We start from the raw sequence: 18,468 nt of genomic DNA on the forward strand, positions 1-18,468 counted from the left end.
GCACAGCGTTTCTACAAATACAGAACGGATTACCGGGCAGACGATTTCTTTGGTCTGTTCTCTTGTTTCTCTGAAGGCCAGGTGAACCAGGCGCCCCATGGCTGCCGGCAGCTCCCCTTCCATCAGGAGTTTGGGGCCCGCCCTGTTGATATGGGAAGCGTTGAAGAGCTGCCTGGGTGTCTGGCCGTAAGTTTTGATCATCGTCTCCAGGGCCCGTCGCTGGACTGGGTCTTCCACAGCCGATACGTCCATGCCAAAATAGGTCTGTGAAACATCATATGAAGCTAGTGTGAGCTACATGTTGGAAAAGGTCCTCCTTATAGTACCCAACACTTGTGATAGACAGCAGCGACTTACAGCTGGGTGGAAGACGTTGATGGCCTGAACAGCAGCTTTGCCTTTCTGCTTGAGCCCGAACACCAAGTCAATCCACTGACACAGAGTCTGGGACACATTGTCGGACTCTAGTGCTTGCCGGTGGATCAGGATGAACAGACGTGGGTCGTTGCGAGCCCAGGGGGGTAAATTGACATGATTCACCCTCTCGCCATTCTGACGAACCCCAAAATCAAAACCTGTTCAAGCAAATATATAATGATGACAAATACATGTCGGTACAAAGCAGTGAGAAGGTGTAAAAGAAAAAGGACAAATGATTACCCTCTCTGTTAACCAGGAATTCTGGGAGGTAGAAAAACTCTGGGATGAGCTCTTTCACATCAGTCATGGACTCATAGGAAGAGAGGCGCCATGTGGTGTTCATGGAGTGAAACGTCCGGTCCGGGATATCAAAGCTCTGGTCTAATTGGGGCCAAAGAAAATCTAATTACAAATTCGACCCACTGCTTGAAGACACCTCCTTTCATGACCTTAAAGACCACGCTTGCTGAATACATTTGCAATCACATAAAAGGATGCCTCGAAAGATCAGATGGGAGAGGCAGATGAATAAAAAACAAACTCATATGAAAAAGGCAGAAAAGGGGCGAGGTGGATCAGAGAAAAGCAGAGAGATGAAACAACCTTTCATGGTGAAAACATGTAATGCAACACGGCTACGGCTGCATGCTCCTCAGTTAGAGCGGGACGATCCATTTTGCGGCTTGTTCCAGGTTCCAGCTGTTGTTTCAGCGTGTTAAATCCGTGTGCTTAAGCTTTACATCTCCCCCTTTTAAATTTTAGCGAAGCTGCACGTGTGACTCACCCTGGTAGGCGAGGAACATCTTGGTGAAAGGGGGCATTCGAACCAAGAAGTGCAGCACAGTGCCGCTGTTGGAGTAGTGTGAGCCATAGTGATAAGGCTGGACAGGAGGCATGGGGTCGTCCTCACGAATGCCCTTTTTGTACTCTTCCTCCAGGTACTGCGAGTGAAACACACGCAGAGTGAATCTTCTTTACTCACTCCTCCAGTGCACTCAAGTAACACAAAGGTGCTAAAAATGTGCTCACTGCCTTACCCTGTAATTATCCACATAACGATCCTCTTTCTCTTTTGACTGGACTGCAATGGGTTTGCTTAGGTTCCTGCATCATGAAAAAGTAAGTAAAGCATGAATGAGACACACTGTGAGCCAGCAGGGCAAGAAAAAAATAGATAGAATTAAAACATGCTGACCTGTAGATGGTTGGGTCCTGCAGGTCGAGTGTCTCGCTGATGTAGTCGCGCAGGATGAAGGGGAACACCGGGTACTGCATGAGGTCGTTGAAAGAGCGGCCTGCGTGCTTGTTGAGGTGCGTGAGGTACTCGAAGTTGGTGATCTGACCTGAGCCCCACAGCTGTGTGAGTGCCGTGATGTTTCCGTGCTCCAGCAGGTTGGGAAGGTCAGAGGTCAGGATGTTGTGGTAGACGTCATCTCGGAACTGAGGCCGAAAGACACAGACCACGACATCATGTAGTGTGAGGACTAAAGTGAGGCGTGCAAAATCAGCTAATATGCAGGTGTCGTGTGAACGGTACAATCTGAAAACAAACCGGTACAAGACACCCCTCGAATCATAGCCAGTTGCTGCAATCAAAGCTCAAAACACATTCAAATACTGACATTAGCTTTTAAGCATGAGCAGAAGCAGGAAGTCAATAACAAAGCTGAGCTTTACTACCTTGAAGCTGTGGTTCACCAACCACAACCTCAAAATCACAACTTTTTTTAAAAAATGTTTTAAATGCAACAAACACAAGGAACCAATCCTGTGAACTTGCAGAGTGGGACGAACTTCTCAGGGCTCGTAATCAGGAACCGGTTTGTTGATGATGAGCATTAAGCAGCACGGTGTTAGCTGTGTGCTAATGTAGTTAAACAGAAGGCCCAAAACGATCTGTGTGCACAGCTCCGGGTAAAAACTCTGGGTAAACATCCACGTGTGTAATCTGAACAACAGACATTAGTTTTTATGTGTTGAATCAATGCCTGGTAGAATCAGTGGGTCATCAAAATGAAAAAAATCTGTTTTATTTGATCATGGTTTTTACAAGCCAGCATTTCAGTGAAAGGAGTGCAAAATAAACCATAGAACCATAAATGCAACACAACACTTTATGAGTGTGGCCCTGTCAAGCCATCCGTGTTCACATGTTGTCTCTCTTCCACTGAAAACCTGCTCCTTCATTCGGATCCCATTACAGTTTTTGCCTCACCTTGGTGTTGTCAAAGGCCAACAGCAGGGTTCTGCCGTTGGTGAGGAATATCTCCACAGCATTGTCTCTTAGCTGCCACCATCGCTTGTGCACCTCCTTAATCTCCTCGTAAGTCCAGGAGAAAGAGGGCGCCTCGGTCTCCCCATGAAGGCTCTATTCAAACAAATATATTTCATTTTAAGTACACAGGTGGGAACACACAATGTACAGTACGCCCTTCCACTGGCAGACGATAAATAGGCCTCTGGTTTTACCTGACTCTCGTGAGCATCAGCAGCATTGTCCTCAACAAAGTACATCCCAGACTTTCCTGTGAGAGAGGACACAGCGAGGCCCAGTTAGTGCACTAACAGAAGATTTCCTGGTAGAATAAATAGTAAACACTTGCACGTGAGGGCAGAGTAACACTCTTCTGCCTTAGAGAGAGCAGATCAATCTTTGTGCCTTACGACCAGCCGACTACAATGTGCACGGAGCAGCTGTGAATGCTGGTCACCGTCTTACCCAGAAGTAGCTCCCCTGCTGTCTCTCTGGAGGGGGCAACACTGATGCATCGTCTGGTGAACCTGAGGGCACAGAGACATTTCTCATATAAGAGATACACCATCTGAATAAAGCATGGATGCAATGAAGCACGAGGCACTCAGTTATCTTTCTGACACAGATATGATGCGTACAGGTAGGCAGAGAGCTGCAAAGAGCTTTACCTTATGGACTCGCTCGTGGCTTTGTCTTTGACAGTGGAGGAGAAGGAGGAATGAGTCTTATCCTCAAACAGGAAGGACAGTGCTGGCTTCACCGTGTCTAAATGCGACATGGAGATCAGATTAAGGGAGGAAAAACACATCAGGGCTGGACCGAATTTTGACGGAAAAAGCTTATCCACCTTCAGCTTTGCGTCTATCTTTGAGTAGGTATTTGTTTGGTATGGTGAGGTAGCATCTCTGCAGGCGTCGCCGCTCTCGGTTTGGCCCTTCAGTGGGGTCCAGCTGCCAGGACGTTGGATAGGATGTCTGGTCATACCAAACCGCACTGAAACAGACCATAACAGCACATCTTGACTCTCTACAGGTCTGAGATTCAGATCATTCATTCAAATGAATCAGTCAGTCCCTTCCTTCAGTTTTATTCACATGAAATTACAGCCCACACTGAAATGCAGCTTTAAATAAAGATAACATCAGAGCCTAAGGAGAGGACAATGATAAACACAAGATAGTGATCATAATGAACAGAAATTAATTTTGTCCTTATATTTCTAAAGCAGATAATAAGCAGACAAACATCCACACTCACCGGTCATGCGTGAGTTGCTGCACCAACTCCTGCCAGTGGCGGCTGGCGCTCAGGTCGGTCTTGTAGAGGCCCCTGATGTGCTGAATCACTTTCTTTCTCTCCATCCCTTGCCGCAGAGATACATTCTGAGTGATATCGGCCGCAATCTTGGAAATGTCTTTGGACTTTCCATCCAGCCTCTGGATAAGACTGTGTGGTAATAACAGAGAATGGATTGAAAAATTAAACAAAGACTCTTGCCAACATGTTCTTCTACTGAACACGAATCTCACACCAGAAAGAGAAGACTCACTTCTTTTGAGTGTTGGCCATTTTCTTTTCCCATGCCACTTTACTTGTTTTCTCTTCTGCTTCATACTTGAATTTTTCCTGTGAGAGTAAAGTTAAATGTGTTTACCTGCCTTGTAGGGAAACGAGTCATGTCACACTTTGTGTATGTGTACCTTCCTTTAACAACGAGCAAGCCTATGTAGGACGTACCTCTTTTATGGCCCTGAGCAGGTCTTGTTTGTGTGGAGCATTGGGTGGGATGCAGCGATGTCCGCAAAGCTTGAGCGAGGTCATGAACACTCCAACGGCGCCTTGCTCGTCTTTAGTGAGGTTGTCTTTGTGATCATGCAGCATCTCGTACAGGTACAGTACCAGCTTTGGCCCGTGCTGAGTGGAAGTCAGAGGGAGAGAGTGATGGAAAGTATAGATTGAAATTTGTGTCTGAAGCAAGTGAAGGCAGTGATGAACATAAAAATCTTATATCACAGGATTTTAAGTAAAGTGGAAAGAAGTGGAAGTCGGAGCTATGGGAAGATTTTCTGATGGACCAAAAATGACAAAACTATAAATTGCCAACGTATTTGCGCCGTATCCTAAAACAAGCCAACACAAAAAAGGCCTGCTGTATTGCGTAGGCGGAATTAAAAAAGTAACAAGCAGATTTCACATTTACCTCTAGACCTGGACTGAGACTCTCCTTGAGGATATCCAAATGTTTGGGGTCGAACACAAACTCAAGCGCCTCCTTCCTCTCAGACAGGGGAAGTGCAGGGCTGAGTGTGTGCACCAGCAGACGGCCAATTTGGACCCTAAAAGTGTCCCGACAGGACCAGAGAATCCTTCGCCACTGATGATGCGGGGCTCCACCTCGACCCGTGCTGCCCTGTGAACCCAAAACAGCAATGCTAGCTTCGTAAAGACAGCAGTTTACGACAGAAGCAGAGGTCCTAAGACAATAGCACACTTCTCTGTGAATGTTGCCATACCAGGCTGATTTTGATCCCATCCATCATGAGTTTGAGGATATCTTTTTGAAAGCTTTTTTTGTTAGCTGGGGGAAGAGTGAAGGGAGTCGGAGAGTGTGGGACAGAGGTGGAACCACTCTCATCGTGTGGCTGATCACCAGGATCTGGTGTGAAGATCTGATGGTCCGGAGAGTCGGGGATATTCAGCAGATCAAATAAGTCCTGACTCACATCTGAAACAAAAAGCACATTCAGAATCAAATAGAATCAAAATGAGACAGCAGACAGAAAAAAAAAATGAAGTATGGATTATTTACCATAGTAAATGAGTCTGTTGACGGCAAGAACCACAAGCCTCTGCAGTCGTTGGACAAACTCAGTCTCGCTGGCACGAATGGGGTTTTCCTGGCTCATCCTCCTCTGCATCATCTGGTTGAGTTCGTCACTCGCTACAGAGCGCATCCGCATCAGGAGAGAGTCGGTCTGGGCCAGAGAGAACCGCCGCCTACCTGCAGGCACGATATTGCAACGGGCTTAGTTGAACTGCTTGTGACGCCATGGTGATCATAAGAACCTCTTTTGGAAATGGTTATGTAAATGGGAATATCTGGCAGAGAGAAGGTGATTAGGATTCAGTGGTCAAAATGACAACTGTGCTGAAATGCTTAACACCCATTTCGTTAAGCATTCAAACATGCACACACAAAGGCACCAGTAGAGCACAAGGAGTACTGGGCAGATTAGCCCCCGAGGTGGGTGTCGGGAACAGAGTGAGGTCACTGCAAGAATGGGAGACATATCCCATGATATGGGAGGATGGTCTCCACTGTGGACCGCAGTCCGAGCTACCTGCATCACAGTGGAGCATGTATGATGGAGCGCTGGAGGGAGAGGGGAGAGGGGAGTCCTGGGACAGGAAGCTGAAGGGGGGGGGCATGGGGATCTGGCCATAGGAGCAGTAGTGCTGTCTGGGGATGCGGGGAATAATGGAGTCTTTCATGGCAATGGAACCTTCAGATGGGGATGAGGAGAGGATCAGTAAACTGACACATTGCTACCTCGACACTCAGGAAGACAGAGGCATTCTGCATCAGTTTGCAGTACTTACCTGCAATGCTCTTACGCTTCTGATAGATGGCGTGATGCGGAGAAGTCGGTGTATTGACGGAACTGCTCAGCTTCTGAGGCTCCTGGTTGGCTGTCGTTTTTATGAACTCAATGGCTGACTGGAGGACTCGGAACTGCAACGCCACAGCCATCTCTGGGAAAATAAAACAGAACGCGGTCGTTTAAGTGGTTGACTTGATACTCTGGATGACCGACTCATGCAGTCCAAGCATGAACCAATCCCACAAACAGGTTCATTCAATTCACCAAAACAAAAAATTTCAAATAAGACAAAGGATGCGGTCTCGTCAGTGGTTTGTCGTGGGCCGGACTCATTTGAAAGATATGTCACAATCTTATTTGCACCAATAAGAGTTTCGGTGGTAAACTAAGTCTGTCAATCAAATGTAACGAAACAACGCAAATGCAGTTTTCGTTCAAAATTGCCCAAAACCAGAACAGAACAGTCTGCAACCATCACACAGAGATGTGCAACTTAAGGAATAAAGAAATGGCTTTGCGTACGGCCCGGTGAATAACACATTCCCCTTATAGGTACAAGAATGACGAAAAAATGAAAGAATGTTATCAAATCACCATCTTGTTTCTGTGATCACATCACGATGACATCAAATCATAAAAAATAGCATGGAAATAGGCGCTAAGTGGGGAAGAGAGCGCAGATATATATTTTCAGAGAGCAAATTTCGAGAAAAATGAGAGAAAGCCATTTAGAGACAAGATAGAAATGTGAGATATGAATAATATGTTTTTCCACTGTCTTTCAACTCTGCCGTTGTAGATAAAAAAGTGACTTTCCAGCTTCTTCTCCTGCAGCAGAGCCTGACAGCTTGATATCATCGACTACAGTAGAACATAGATAACAAGACTGATGTATTTTGCATTTGTATTGAATTTCAGAAACCCATTGCTCACCCTGGGTGCGACGTGTCTTGCTGGTCTGCATAAAACCCAGCAAGGTAATGAGGTCTTCAATGATGCGGAAATACTGGGACCCTGAAGAGCTGCAGGAGTGGATAGTCACGGCTACTAACATCTGCTGGATGTCGCACACCAGGAGCTTGTAGTCATTCAGGGGAATTCTGCAGAGGGAGGGGAAAAAAATGCAAGAGAATATGAAACACAGGAAGATCAACCAACAGTAAGACGATTAATGATTTATTTCTTGTCTCAATGGCTCAAAACAAAAATCCATGAAGCATTGGAGGTGTTTGAATGAATCATTCTCTGTTCTGGCAGCCTTACCCGTTCTCCATGCCATTGAGGGTGGAGAGGGTGTTAAAGAGCACGTAGAGCAGCCCGTGGTCTAGCAGGATGTCTGCCAGCTTGGGGCAGGCATTGATGAGCGGCAGCAGCATACAAAGGATGTTGTGCACCAGGGAGTTCTCATAAAGAGAGTTCTCAATAAGACCCAGCACTGGGATGATACAGCGCTTTCTGAAGGGTGAGATGTTTTCCATCTCCTCCAGGTCCAGGCTGGAAATAAAAGAGAAAAGAAAAATGAGATTCAGAATGAACAAACATCCTCTATATGCATGCAGCAAACATTATTTGTTCGGTAAACAACACAACGTATATAATGAGTGAGATAACGTGCTTGTATTGCTATGGTTTGACAAGCATATTGTCTCTGGACTCACTCTTCCTCCAGGCCCATCGGGCGTCCAAACAGCATCTCCAGGAAGCATTCAAGCAGCCCCTGGCTGCCTTGGTGGATGTACAGCTGGTTGGCCAGCAGCGAGAAGCCGTGGTTCTTCAGAAATTTCTCCTTCTGTTCTTTGAGAGCTCTGCTGAAATAGGCGTCCAGCAGCTGGAAAAGAGGAACAGCACAAATTTGATTTTTAAGTGTGCTGGAGTACAGGTCTGGGGCCTCCTTTATAACCTTCAGATGCTTGGAAGATGTATATGTCTCAAAGCAGGTTGAAGAATGAACACATTGTAATCGGTAAGTGTGTATGATGTGATTCGATGTGTCTCTCTAAGTCACAGATGTTTAACAAATAAATGGTAACCAATGAATTAAAACAGAGCTGCACAATGCTGACTCATCAAAGAAAAAAACGAACCTTCATGACACCTTGCTGGATGAGAGGTGATGAATGATTGACCAGCACAATCAGTGCCTCTGGCTGGATGAGTTTGTCCATCACCTCCTCAAGCATGAGGTCAGGCAGCAGCAGTAAAACACCCCTCAAAAGATCATAGAGTCCACAGCAGATCAGCACCAAGCAGTCCTCTGTGCTGGACCTGAAACATATCATTTAAACTTTAGCGCCAAATTATTGTGCGTAATTCTACTGTATTCTACTGTATTGTTGCTGACAATGAAACAAGCTGCCATGCTTCCAGAACTATGGTTACATACCTGTCATTGGACTCAGCCTTGCTTTGTGTCCTGTCGTAACCTGGAGAGTAGGTGTAGCTTTCCCAGTCTTCAGGCATGGAGGCTCGGTCAGCTGCACTGGGCCAGCGACCAACTGCCAGCGAACCGTTTGGAACTGGGAAAGCCAGACCCAGACTGGCCAGGTTGCTGTGGCTCCTCTGGAAGGACTGGATGCCTTTCAGACTGTCAGGGCGACGTGGTGCCTCATCGCTGGCCCAGTCAAACCTATCCTCAGACTCTGCCACCCCCACGCTGCCCTCTGCAAGACTGTCCACCTCCGCTGCCTCGTCCCGCTCCTCCTCCACGCTGATGGATGGCGTGCGCAGGGCAGCTCCCTCACCTGCGTCCTTAGAGTCACAGATCGTCTTGGCTGACTCACAGCTGCTCAGGAGCTGCTCATCACCTCCGACCTTCTTGAGAGTCTCGGTACTGCCGAGAGTTTGCTGAGAGGTGAGGGAGACCCCGTCTCCTTCACCCGCTTCGCTTGAGCTGCCGTGTCCGTGTCGAGGCGTCAGCAGGGGCGAGGTGTATGGGGACGGAGCAAGACTAGGGGGCCGTAAAGACTGATCATCGCCCCCATGTTCAGTGGAAGGACCATGCAGATGGCCTGGAGAATAAAGAAAGAAAATAATTAAAGGCAGCATAGGGCCAAGCAAACTGTACGACACCTCCACGCTTTTACAAATCAAACAATAATCATGAACAAATATTTGGCAGTGATGTGGCTGAACAGAACCAGGACAGCTCATCGACAAAAGTAGACATCTAATTGTGGTGGGAAAGGAGACCAACTCTGTTTTAATGAGACGAGTGAGATGCCAGATGTTTTTGCTCTGGTGAAGAAGGGGCCTGCAAGCCCTAAACTAATCATCACAGCTGGGATAATCGAGGTAAAATAAAAAACAAAGAAATAGAAATATAACTAGGAGAGGCTCTGTTACAACTACAGAAAGCTGCTGTTATATCCACTGACTGCATAAATGATGGAAGAAGCCATCTGCTGAAAGAGGTGAAGCTTTTGTTGAACAGCTTTCAAATGCAATACCACCAATGGCTCAAAGAAACAAACTTCTGGCTCCGATAGATAACAATTAACTTTTCTAATGAAATGCTAAGTAAATACATTTTTCCCACAAGTCAATATTATCTCATTAGCTAGATTTACTCCCTCTTATCAGTGTGCCGGTCGTTTTTATGATAATTATTTCTTAATCAGAAGTCCTTCTTCTGTCACTTCTGGCAGCAAAATTCAACAGGCGAATGCTCAACTTGATGCTTTAAAAAGTCAGTCCACAAACCAATGGGTGACTACACGGTGGGTTAGTGCATTCAGTGGCACACAGCTTATTGTTACAATAAATCTTTTTCAGAGAAAAAAAAACAAAGGAAATCGCAGGGAGTTAAAAAAAAAACTAAAACTAAAAACTTTTCTCTGAAGTAACGCTGTTTAACATTTTTGTTAAATGCACATATAGTCATCAAAGCACTGCTGATCCTTCCATTCATAATGTCATTCTCAGCAGCAAGCTGAAGATTTAATCATCTTCGGCTGCCTTTTGTATTAAGGTCAGTGTTACATCGCTGAAGCAGATGTACCTTCATGGGGAGCATCGGTGAAAACAGTCGGGGAGAGTGACACCACAGAGCTGCTGGCAGACTTTCCTCCACTGTTGGAGTGTCTCAAGTACATAATGGACTGCACCTTTTCCTGGTACAGCTTCCCATCTGACAAACAGACACATCAAAAGCATTAAATTAATGATAGTTTGATACAGAGGTGCTCGATTCAGCTACGCTGCTTCCTCACCTATGTGTAGTGAGAAGTAGAAGCTGGATGGAGTGTGGCAAACGTAGGTGTTGGTCGGAGGGTGAACTGCCAGCAGGAAGTTACAGATCAGTTTCAGTAGATCCATGTCCGGAGGAGACCCGAGTACTTCCTGGATGATTTTGATGAAGGACAAGCAGACGTCTTGAGGAATGGCGGTCAGATGTTCGTCCCGATGCTCCTTAAGAAAAACGCAACGCTCTTAGTAACCTTTTATAAGAGGAGGAAGGGCATCACCACCGGCCTTGTTGAAATAGTGACCTACCTGTAAAACCTGGCAGGTAAGCAGGAAACGATGCACCACTTCAGCGTTGAGGAACTGGCGGATGTTGAACACCTGATGAGGATGGTGCACCCTGATGAGGATCTCTAAGGCGGCGAGGAGTGTTTCCCAGACTCCACACTAGTGAAGACGACACAAAGAGTGATCACACAGAGTAAGAAATATTAACAGGGCCGAGAGCACAAACACCACTCAGCAGAGTAAAACACTTCAAAGCAGAGAAGTCAAAGCATGGACAACTCTGAGTTTAAAAGCAGGCAGACTGAATGATTAGCAAATGTGCTTCCTCCCAAAACCTCTTTGTTTGTAGGAAATGTAAGTCCAGGAGAAACTGAGACTAGACCCTTCATATATATGTATATATATATATATATATATATGCAGTTTCAGGCAGGCATATATAGGCATATATATATAGGCATATATATATATATATATATATATATATATATGACACTGAAAGTTATTCCTGAATCAATTTTCATCAATTTTAAACTAACTTATTACTAGATGATGATGTTTTAAGCTTTCTATCCCTTCAATTTTAATACATATCAAGACACAAACACATTTTGAGAAACACAGCTAGTTGCACTGAGATTCAGTCAGTCCATTCAGCACTTTTTCTTATTTTCTCTACTGTAGCCTCAAGTTTAAGGCTAATGGGGATTATCATATTAATGAGAGTTTGGCACAGACTGAAGTACTAAATATTACACTGGATGGGTGGGGGCATCTAAGCAAGCCTGATGCATTTTGAAACAAGTCTCATGGACTAATAAGGCCAATGTAGATTTCATCAATGGTTGCAGAGATTTGTCAAAAGAGCACAACCCCAACTGTTAATTATGGATGGTGGCACAAGAAACATTTCAGTCAATGCAAAACCATCAAATTCTGGAGGCAAAAATCATACCAGCATACCAGTTGTAAAAAGAGAAAAAAAGTTACAGATAATAAACACACTCCACTAAAATGCATAAAGGATGACCCCAAGAGGTCCAGGCTGAAGCTTGTGTCAGTGTCACAGATTGCACGTCAAAGTATGAGTTTACCTCAGCCCTGGCCCAGATCTTCCAGTCCAGCAGAATGTCTGAGAGCAACCTTATGTCCTGTACCACGGCGACTGACTCGGTGTCCAATCGGAATTGACCATCATCCCCGAGGATGAGGATGGGTCCACTGCAACACCCGTCAAGTAAAGTCTGGACAGAAAGGACAGAATGAGGACGCCTTCAGAAATACGGTCGCTGTTGCAATGTTTCTAAAACAACTCGCAGAGTGTTTTCCATCCCAATCAGGCACGCATATAAACATATTAATGTGTTTGACTCCATCGAAAGGGATGCCGTTTACTATCTAAACAGCTTTGTCTGCTTCTTTAAAAAAAATAAAATGTGAGAAAGAGAACCATAAAACTGTAGCACAGCATGCTTCAGTGTTACATCACTTATCAGTGTAGCTCTATGCTTACAATACGGACCATGGAAGCCTAGAGTGAGAAAGGCAATCAGAGGTGCTGTGTGAGTCTGCAGGATCTAAATGTTTCATCAAGTGTGACAGCATCCATTTCAGCACAGAGCCAACACACAGCTCTATTACAGATATGGCTATAGGGTCAAGTAACAGCAGTATCACTAACTCCAGCTCAGGGAGGAACCACCGCAGCGCCACCACTACAGCAGAGGCTGCATGAACCGAGGACGGCAAAGAGCCCAAGGTGCGACTCACTTTCAGCACATGATATCCTACGATGCACTTGGGCTTGATGAGGACCTGGTGGATCATAGAGTAACCATGGTAACAGTCCATTTCATGGATACGGTGCTGGTTAAACTTGCACAGAGACAGCAGCACTCGGAGGGCCAGAGCCTGGGTCTTCTCACAGTCACTCAGCTCCACCGTCTGGATGCCGCAGAGCCAGAAATGAGGGACAGACAAAAGGACAGAGCAACTGTTGAGCACGACAACAACACGTTTGCAGACGCAGTCATGCCAGTGGCAGCCGTAACACAGCAAGTCGAGTCAGATTTTCAGAATTCCATTCCATTGTGTTTCATCAAAAACAAAACCGCTAATAAATAATAATAAAAAAAAGATAAGTTGAGAGTTTGGCTGAGAAATTCACTGTCTTGAAGAGCGAGCCATCTGCAGCACATTTATACAGCTGTGTATGGGGCAGCATACATACATTTATTTATTTCCTTCCTTTGTTTTAAAATAATATGCACATTTTATTGACATCCAATATCTCTCTTTAAATCAGTTCCTTTTCTATTTGTTTCTTCACTTGAGTAATTGTCCTCCGCCTTCTTCTACAAGCACAATTGTGCATTTATTTAGTTATACTGGGTAAGTTGTACATTTCTCGACCCACAATCTGCCTGAAACTGCATTTTTAATGACTCTAAAGTGCCTCAGAGTCCGGAGCGTCAACAAAAATATGGATCATCTGACCTGTGCAAAGAGAAAGACAAAATTTCCTGTTCCTCCGATCTTGTGCAGGACGCTCTGCAGGCCCAGGGTTTCGGTGGGGAGCAGAGCTCTGAGAGTGCCGGGCTCGAAGGAAACACTCTGCACCTCTTTGGAGCTGAAGGGCCTCTGGGTGACCACCATCTTAGTCTGACCTTTCAGTCTGATCACTGGCTCATAGATCGTGTAGAGTCTTGACCTGCTGGGGGCATACACTACTGCCAAGCTCTCCTGTGCAGACACAAAATGCATCTTTTCAGACAAACCAAATCTCTTCACTTAGGAAAATGCATATTATGAAGGATTTGTTTTAATGAAAACCCTGACTTGAACTTCCCACAGATTCAGACTTGATTGGACTTAAGAAGAAGCTACAAAGATGAGATGAAATCATTCATTTTTCTCATCTTTTATCGGCAAAGCTATTATCAACAAATCCATTAGTATTTAATGAAAGACAAATCCATTTTCATTCTCCATGAAAACTCTGCAGCTTAATCACGGTGGCTTTTTCCCATTTGGGAGACATGTCTTCCAGCCTTATCATTTGTCATAGCTCATTGGAGCAGTACATTACACAGATATGATGAATTGAAACAATAAATGAGACATAAGAGGGGTTTCTATTCTTACAGAGGGTTTGAGTGAGAGTTTTACATCAGACATGCAGAAGTTGGGCAAAACACATATAAAAAAGAGAATTTGATTTGTTGTGATCTTAAACAAAATCAAACTTACAACCAATGCTGTTGTGTCTATGTCCTTGTTCTTCATCAGGATCTCTCTCACATGCTCACACTTCAGACCTTCCTGAGTGACAAACTTGGACAACGATCCTCTTGGCTTGCCATACTTGCAGGGCATGATTGACGTGAGGTCGGGTCCACTAGAGTAGAGGTAGAAGGCCTCATCCGAGTCTATTCTAGATCCTAACGTGCGCATGCAAACGTAGAGTCAGAAAAGCAAACATTGCAACGTTTATTTTTTAAATTTGACTTCTTTCTGTTAAAAAATATATTAGCCACTTGAATGTTTCTTTCGGTGGATCCGTCAAGTCAAGGCCTCGAGTTAAAAATTTAAACTATTCCATTAATAATCCACAAAGTAATAGCACACAAAGTCATGCAGCGCTAGACTTGTTAGGTACCATGTTGCACCTTGATGTTATGCTTTAAGGTTTTTTTATTATTATTTTTTTAAAGACCTTGGAATCCCACAGTCTCTCTTTTCCAAGAAGAGACTGAAACCCGCACTGAATTCCAATGACACCGGAGAGGCAAGGCTTGTCTGAACACATCAGCTGGGTTCACAGGTTGAGATCGCCGATTCACGGCCAATTAACAGGCAACAAGAGAAGCATTCAGTAAGCCTTAAGACAGAATGCTGAAAATCCACAGCATGCCACACATCCCACCGGGCACAGCTGTGTACAGCTAGATACGCTCTTAAAATACAACAGTATCACAAACCACTTATGTACAGTACTGCAAAACTTGCTTGTTAGAATGAAGATGGTAATTATTGCACCACCAGGGGGCGGTGCTAAGGAAAAATAATTAAAAGCTGCCTGCATGTAGAGTAAGAAGATGACCGACAGGTTTAGTGTTTGATAACTTATGGACAAACGACAGGTCAACGGGAGCCGTACCGTTGAAGAGAAGAACAGTGCCCATGCTCCAGCGTGTGCCCTGCCTCAGCAGCTCCTCAGAGGGTGGCGTGCAGTGGCCCAGCATGCAGAACGTTTTGTTGCTGTCAGATGATAAACTGGACTTTCTGGGTAGGGTGTAGTCCAAAGAAACCTCACATTTCCTGAAGAAAAGAGTCATTTTCCTTTTTTAAGTTGAATTTTTGCTAATTCGCCAGAACGACCAAACTGCATATTTCAGGCGAGGTTTCTCACCAGATGCCACACACCCAGACAACCACACGACCGTGGATGTTTTTCTTGCCCTCTGGCTGCTGGCTGTAAGTGAGGCTTAGATGTTGCCATTCCCCCCGTTTGATCAGCACCTCACCAGAGTCTGCCTGCGCCAACAGCCCTGCTTTTATCTCATCATTTGGGTCGATACAAATCCTGTGAAAACCCCAGAATGCAAATCTTTAAGGCCCATATAGTGCGAATGCTATGAACAGCATTACTAAGAAATAGCAACCCTTTTGTTCACATACATCGCTCAAACTGTGGTTTAAGCTTGATCTAACCTGAATGTCAGAGAGCCTGTAGAGAAGTCTGCCCACACTTGAAGCATCAGTGCCTTGGAGCCCATGGACAGAATATGAATAAGGCCTTCCTCTACTAATCTTGTCCCGACCTGAGAAGAGCCATGCTGGGAGTCAGCTACAGGAGGGTTACTTTCTTCTGGGAAAAAAAAAACAAGGCTCTCAAAACCCTTTCATGTTTGAGGAGGTAAAAAAGATTGCTGAGCGATCTGTATCTCACCCTTGTCTTTGTCTCCATCGTTCTCCTCCTGCTCTGTCACCCTCAGCCACATAGAGGCACTAAAGCCACTGGCCATATGGGGCCAGCAGTTCTGCCCCACCAGAGGCAAGTGTAGAGGAGCGACGTGCCAGGGTGACGAGCGGAGGTGGCTCGGTCTGTACTCAGCATCACCATCTCTGCGACCGGGAGACAGTTTGCCCTTCCAGAGCAAACCAACGCCTTTTCCTCCAGGAGCAGAGTTCTGTCTGGCACCAGGGGACAACCCACCCAACGCAGACCCCCCGAGGATCATGGGAAATGTCAGAAAGTGAAGAGGTTCCATGTTTATGTTGGCTTCGACGATTTGTAAGATGCCCTTCAGTAAAATATCCTGGCAACAAAATAAATCAAAAGTTAGGGTAGGAAATAATGAAGTAAAACAGATCTGTGATCTTTATAAAACAGCTCAACATTAAATCTATAGCAGCCCTTTGAATCTTGATAAATAGGCAACAAACCTTGCCGTCGTTAATATAAATTAATGTAGCACCGCGCAAGATTTCTTAAACAGGAAACCCTACAACTGGGCAGCTGTACAAGAGTAACACCATTATGTGTGGCAAATGTAGCCGCTCAAGTGTCACATTTTTGTAGACAGAAAAATGCAGGTCATGTGTCATTATTCTGACATGGTTAAAAATAAAACTGTTCTGTTTTGGCAACACTTGGAGAAAGCTTATCGATGATGTCTGCTGTTGGTTTCCAATTAAAAACCTGACGCGTTCTAATGAACTGAAGAATCACACCTGATATGCACACTTCCGTGTTAATTGTATGTAGCAATATTATTCTAAAGAACCAAGAAGTGAGAAGAGAGCGTGTTAGACAGGATGTCTTTCAACCAAGTCCTTGTTCCTGTTAATAAACCTAACGCGTAGACTGTGAAAACAAGCTGTCATGAACGTATGCGAACAGTGCAAAGCTGAGACTGATAGGGTTTGCTATTTACAGTAGGTGGGTTCTTCTCCAGGAAGAGGCGGATCACTAGAGCCAGTTCCTCTGCCGTGATTCGCTGGCTCACCATGGCAACCAGCAGCTCCACTAGCACAGTCTGGCAATCTGAATGTAGAGCAATAAAGAGCAGATTGCATAAGTAGTTTTCATTCATTCTGACATGTACCTGAACACAACAGGTGCCTGCTTTCCGCCCAGCAAACGAGCGTCGCAGGTAGATTTAAAGAAAAGAAGCAAAAAAAAAAGCGACAGACAAGCGAGTAAAGTACAAGTGGAAAACAGATCAACCACGTTCAAGAATTACAAAAAGCAGCTTTACTAAATGTGACATTTGAACACTGGAGGCCAAGTTTAAATGTCAGGGGCAGAAAAAAATGTACAGCAACAACAACTGACTGTGTTTTTTTTGTTTTTTTCCCCAGAGATACCACACTCAAAACATTTCTGCTAATCTCAAATAAGATTCAAATGAGCCAGGATAAATGACAGACCTGTAAAGGAGGGATTCGTTTGGCTGAGGATTTTATAAAAGCCACACAGGATGGTTTTGACTCCTCCCTGTGAGAAAGGAGAACAAGAGTTTAAGTAAAAGAGCAGTAAAGTAAGACAAATATGGAAGACAATTAAGAGCGGCACAAAGAGGAATAAGAGGTTAGTCTGACCTGGTCATACAGCAAGGCAGCATTGCAGTGGTTGGCGTGTACTGCACCCAGGAGGCTGTGAAACACATGACTCAGAACCTCCAGATCTGGGGAGCCAGATGCAAGAAGCTGCAATTCCATTGTGCAGATCTCAGGGAACAGCAGCACACCACGCCCAGGCCCGTCCGCCACCGCCGCAAACTCACGCAACCCGGATGACTCCACTTTGCCTTCTGACAGAACAACCAGTGTCAACAGGGAAAGATCAGAGGCACAAGAAAAACACCAGCACACAGGAATGGAGATCTTTAGCTTGCAGCTCTGACTGGCACCCAGCGCTTGCTAACACATGGACACAGTGTGACAAGCTTGTGATGCCTGAACAGCTTCATGATCCAGGCATTCTCTCCTTCAGCTCCAAGCTCCGGTCTTGGACGCAGCTCATAAAAATGAATCAGCCTCAGCCTCAGAGCAGCATGGGAGCTCCCGCATGATTTACAGGAGTGCAGCTCTCACACAGCTTCTGGGACCTCCTTTTACTAATGAAGCTTGGTCACTTCCCTATGCATGACTACACAGTTTGCCGCCATCTAACACTCACACACGCAGATACGTACTGCTTTCACTGCTGAAATTGTTCGAAAGTATAAACTAAGACAAAAACAGACCCACAACCCTGTGGCCCTTAATACCCTGTAGTGCAGATACTTATGTTCGGTCTGTGGTTAAATCAAAGCGAGCAACCTCGTATCTTCCTCCATTTTCAGAAACAGCTATGATTAAACCGTTGAAAATAACTACATGACAATGAATAGAAGAAGCTGGTAACAGATTTAACACTGTTAAAAGATCAGGAAATCTGACAAAACAGAAAATACTAAATTGGACATATAGAGTAAATGTAGAGAGAACAAATAGCAGATCACACAGCTGTTAGCGACAGGCTGCCGATCAAGCCCAAATTCTCTTCACTAAAATATCCCTGCTGGCTTTAAATCAGTATGTGACTAAAGTAGCAGGCTATTCATAAATGAACTTGGATGTTCAATAGTACTGGGTTTGGTTTGAGAGAGGAACAAAAAAGAGATAGAAACGATAACGGCATCGATGGAGCCCATTGGTTTATTTGTCAGCATG

At 45.0% G+C, this 18,468-nt stretch overlaps 1 protein-coding gene across 1 annotated transcript in view; it reads right to left on the reverse strand.

Moving 5' to 3' along the window:
* The window catches only part of lyst (lysosomal trafficking regulator), a 50,654-nt gene that overhangs the window by 4,463 nt on the left and 27,723 nt on the right, over positions 1-18,468 (reverse strand). Inside the window, exons 9-46 of the mRNA XM_072391299.1 lie at positions 17,353-17,564; positions 17,182-17,248; positions 16,686-16,795; positions 15,698-16,067; positions 15,460-15,616; positions 15,158-15,331; positions 14,906-15,066; positions 13,996-14,186; positions 13,243-13,488; positions 12,517-12,690; positions 11,841-11,990; positions 10,768-10,905; positions 10,485-10,683; positions 10,274-10,402; positions 8,660-9,284; positions 8,361-8,541; positions 7,935-8,104; positions 7,540-7,770; positions 7,210-7,376; positions 6,275-6,427; positions 6,016-6,177; positions 5,484-5,675; positions 5,188-5,399; positions 4,875-5,084; positions 4,412-4,588; positions 4,224-4,300; positions 3,932-4,120; positions 3,522-3,667; positions 3,343-3,439; positions 3,140-3,201; positions 2,890-2,945; positions 2,636-2,788; positions 1,616-1,860; positions 1,458-1,524; positions 1,205-1,361; positions 661-801; positions 358-575; positions 34-264 (exon numbers count right to left, since the gene is read on the reverse strand). Coding sequence (XP_072247400.1) covers positions 34-264; positions 358-575; positions 661-801; positions 1,205-1,361; positions 1,458-1,524; positions 1,616-1,860; positions 2,636-2,788; positions 2,890-2,945; positions 3,140-3,201; positions 3,343-3,439; positions 3,522-3,667; positions 3,932-4,120; positions 4,224-4,300; positions 4,412-4,588; positions 4,875-5,084; positions 5,188-5,399; positions 5,484-5,675; positions 6,016-6,177; positions 6,275-6,427; positions 7,210-7,376; positions 7,540-7,770; positions 7,935-8,104; positions 8,361-8,541; positions 8,660-9,284; positions 10,274-10,402; positions 10,485-10,683; positions 10,768-10,905; positions 11,841-11,990; positions 12,517-12,690; positions 13,243-13,488; positions 13,996-14,186; positions 14,906-15,066; positions 15,158-15,331; positions 15,460-15,616; positions 15,698-16,067; positions 16,686-16,795; positions 17,182-17,248; positions 17,353-17,564 — 6,797 coding nt within the window. The remainder of the gene's footprint in view (positions 1-33; positions 265-357; positions 576-660; positions 802-1,204; positions 1,362-1,457; positions 1,525-1,615; positions 1,861-2,635; positions 2,789-2,889; positions 2,946-3,139; positions 3,202-3,342; positions 3,440-3,521; positions 3,668-3,931; positions 4,121-4,223; positions 4,301-4,411; positions 4,589-4,874; positions 5,085-5,187; positions 5,400-5,483; positions 5,676-6,015; positions 6,178-6,274; positions 6,428-7,209; positions 7,377-7,539; positions 7,771-7,934; positions 8,105-8,360; positions 8,542-8,659; positions 9,285-10,273; positions 10,403-10,484; positions 10,684-10,767; positions 10,906-11,840; positions 11,991-12,516; positions 12,691-13,242; positions 13,489-13,995; positions 14,187-14,905; positions 15,067-15,157; positions 15,332-15,459; positions 15,617-15,697; positions 16,068-16,685; positions 16,796-17,181; positions 17,249-17,352; positions 17,565-18,468) is intronic.

Source organism: Leuresthes tenuis, unplaced genomic scaffold (genome assembly GCF_036924035.1).
Source record: "Leuresthes tenuis unplaced genomic scaffold, fLeuTen1.0.hap1 SCAF_8, whole genome shotgun sequence".
NCBI classification, from domain to species: Eukaryota; Metazoa; Chordata; class Actinopteri; order Atheriniformes; family Atherinopsidae; genus Leuresthes; species Leuresthes tenuis.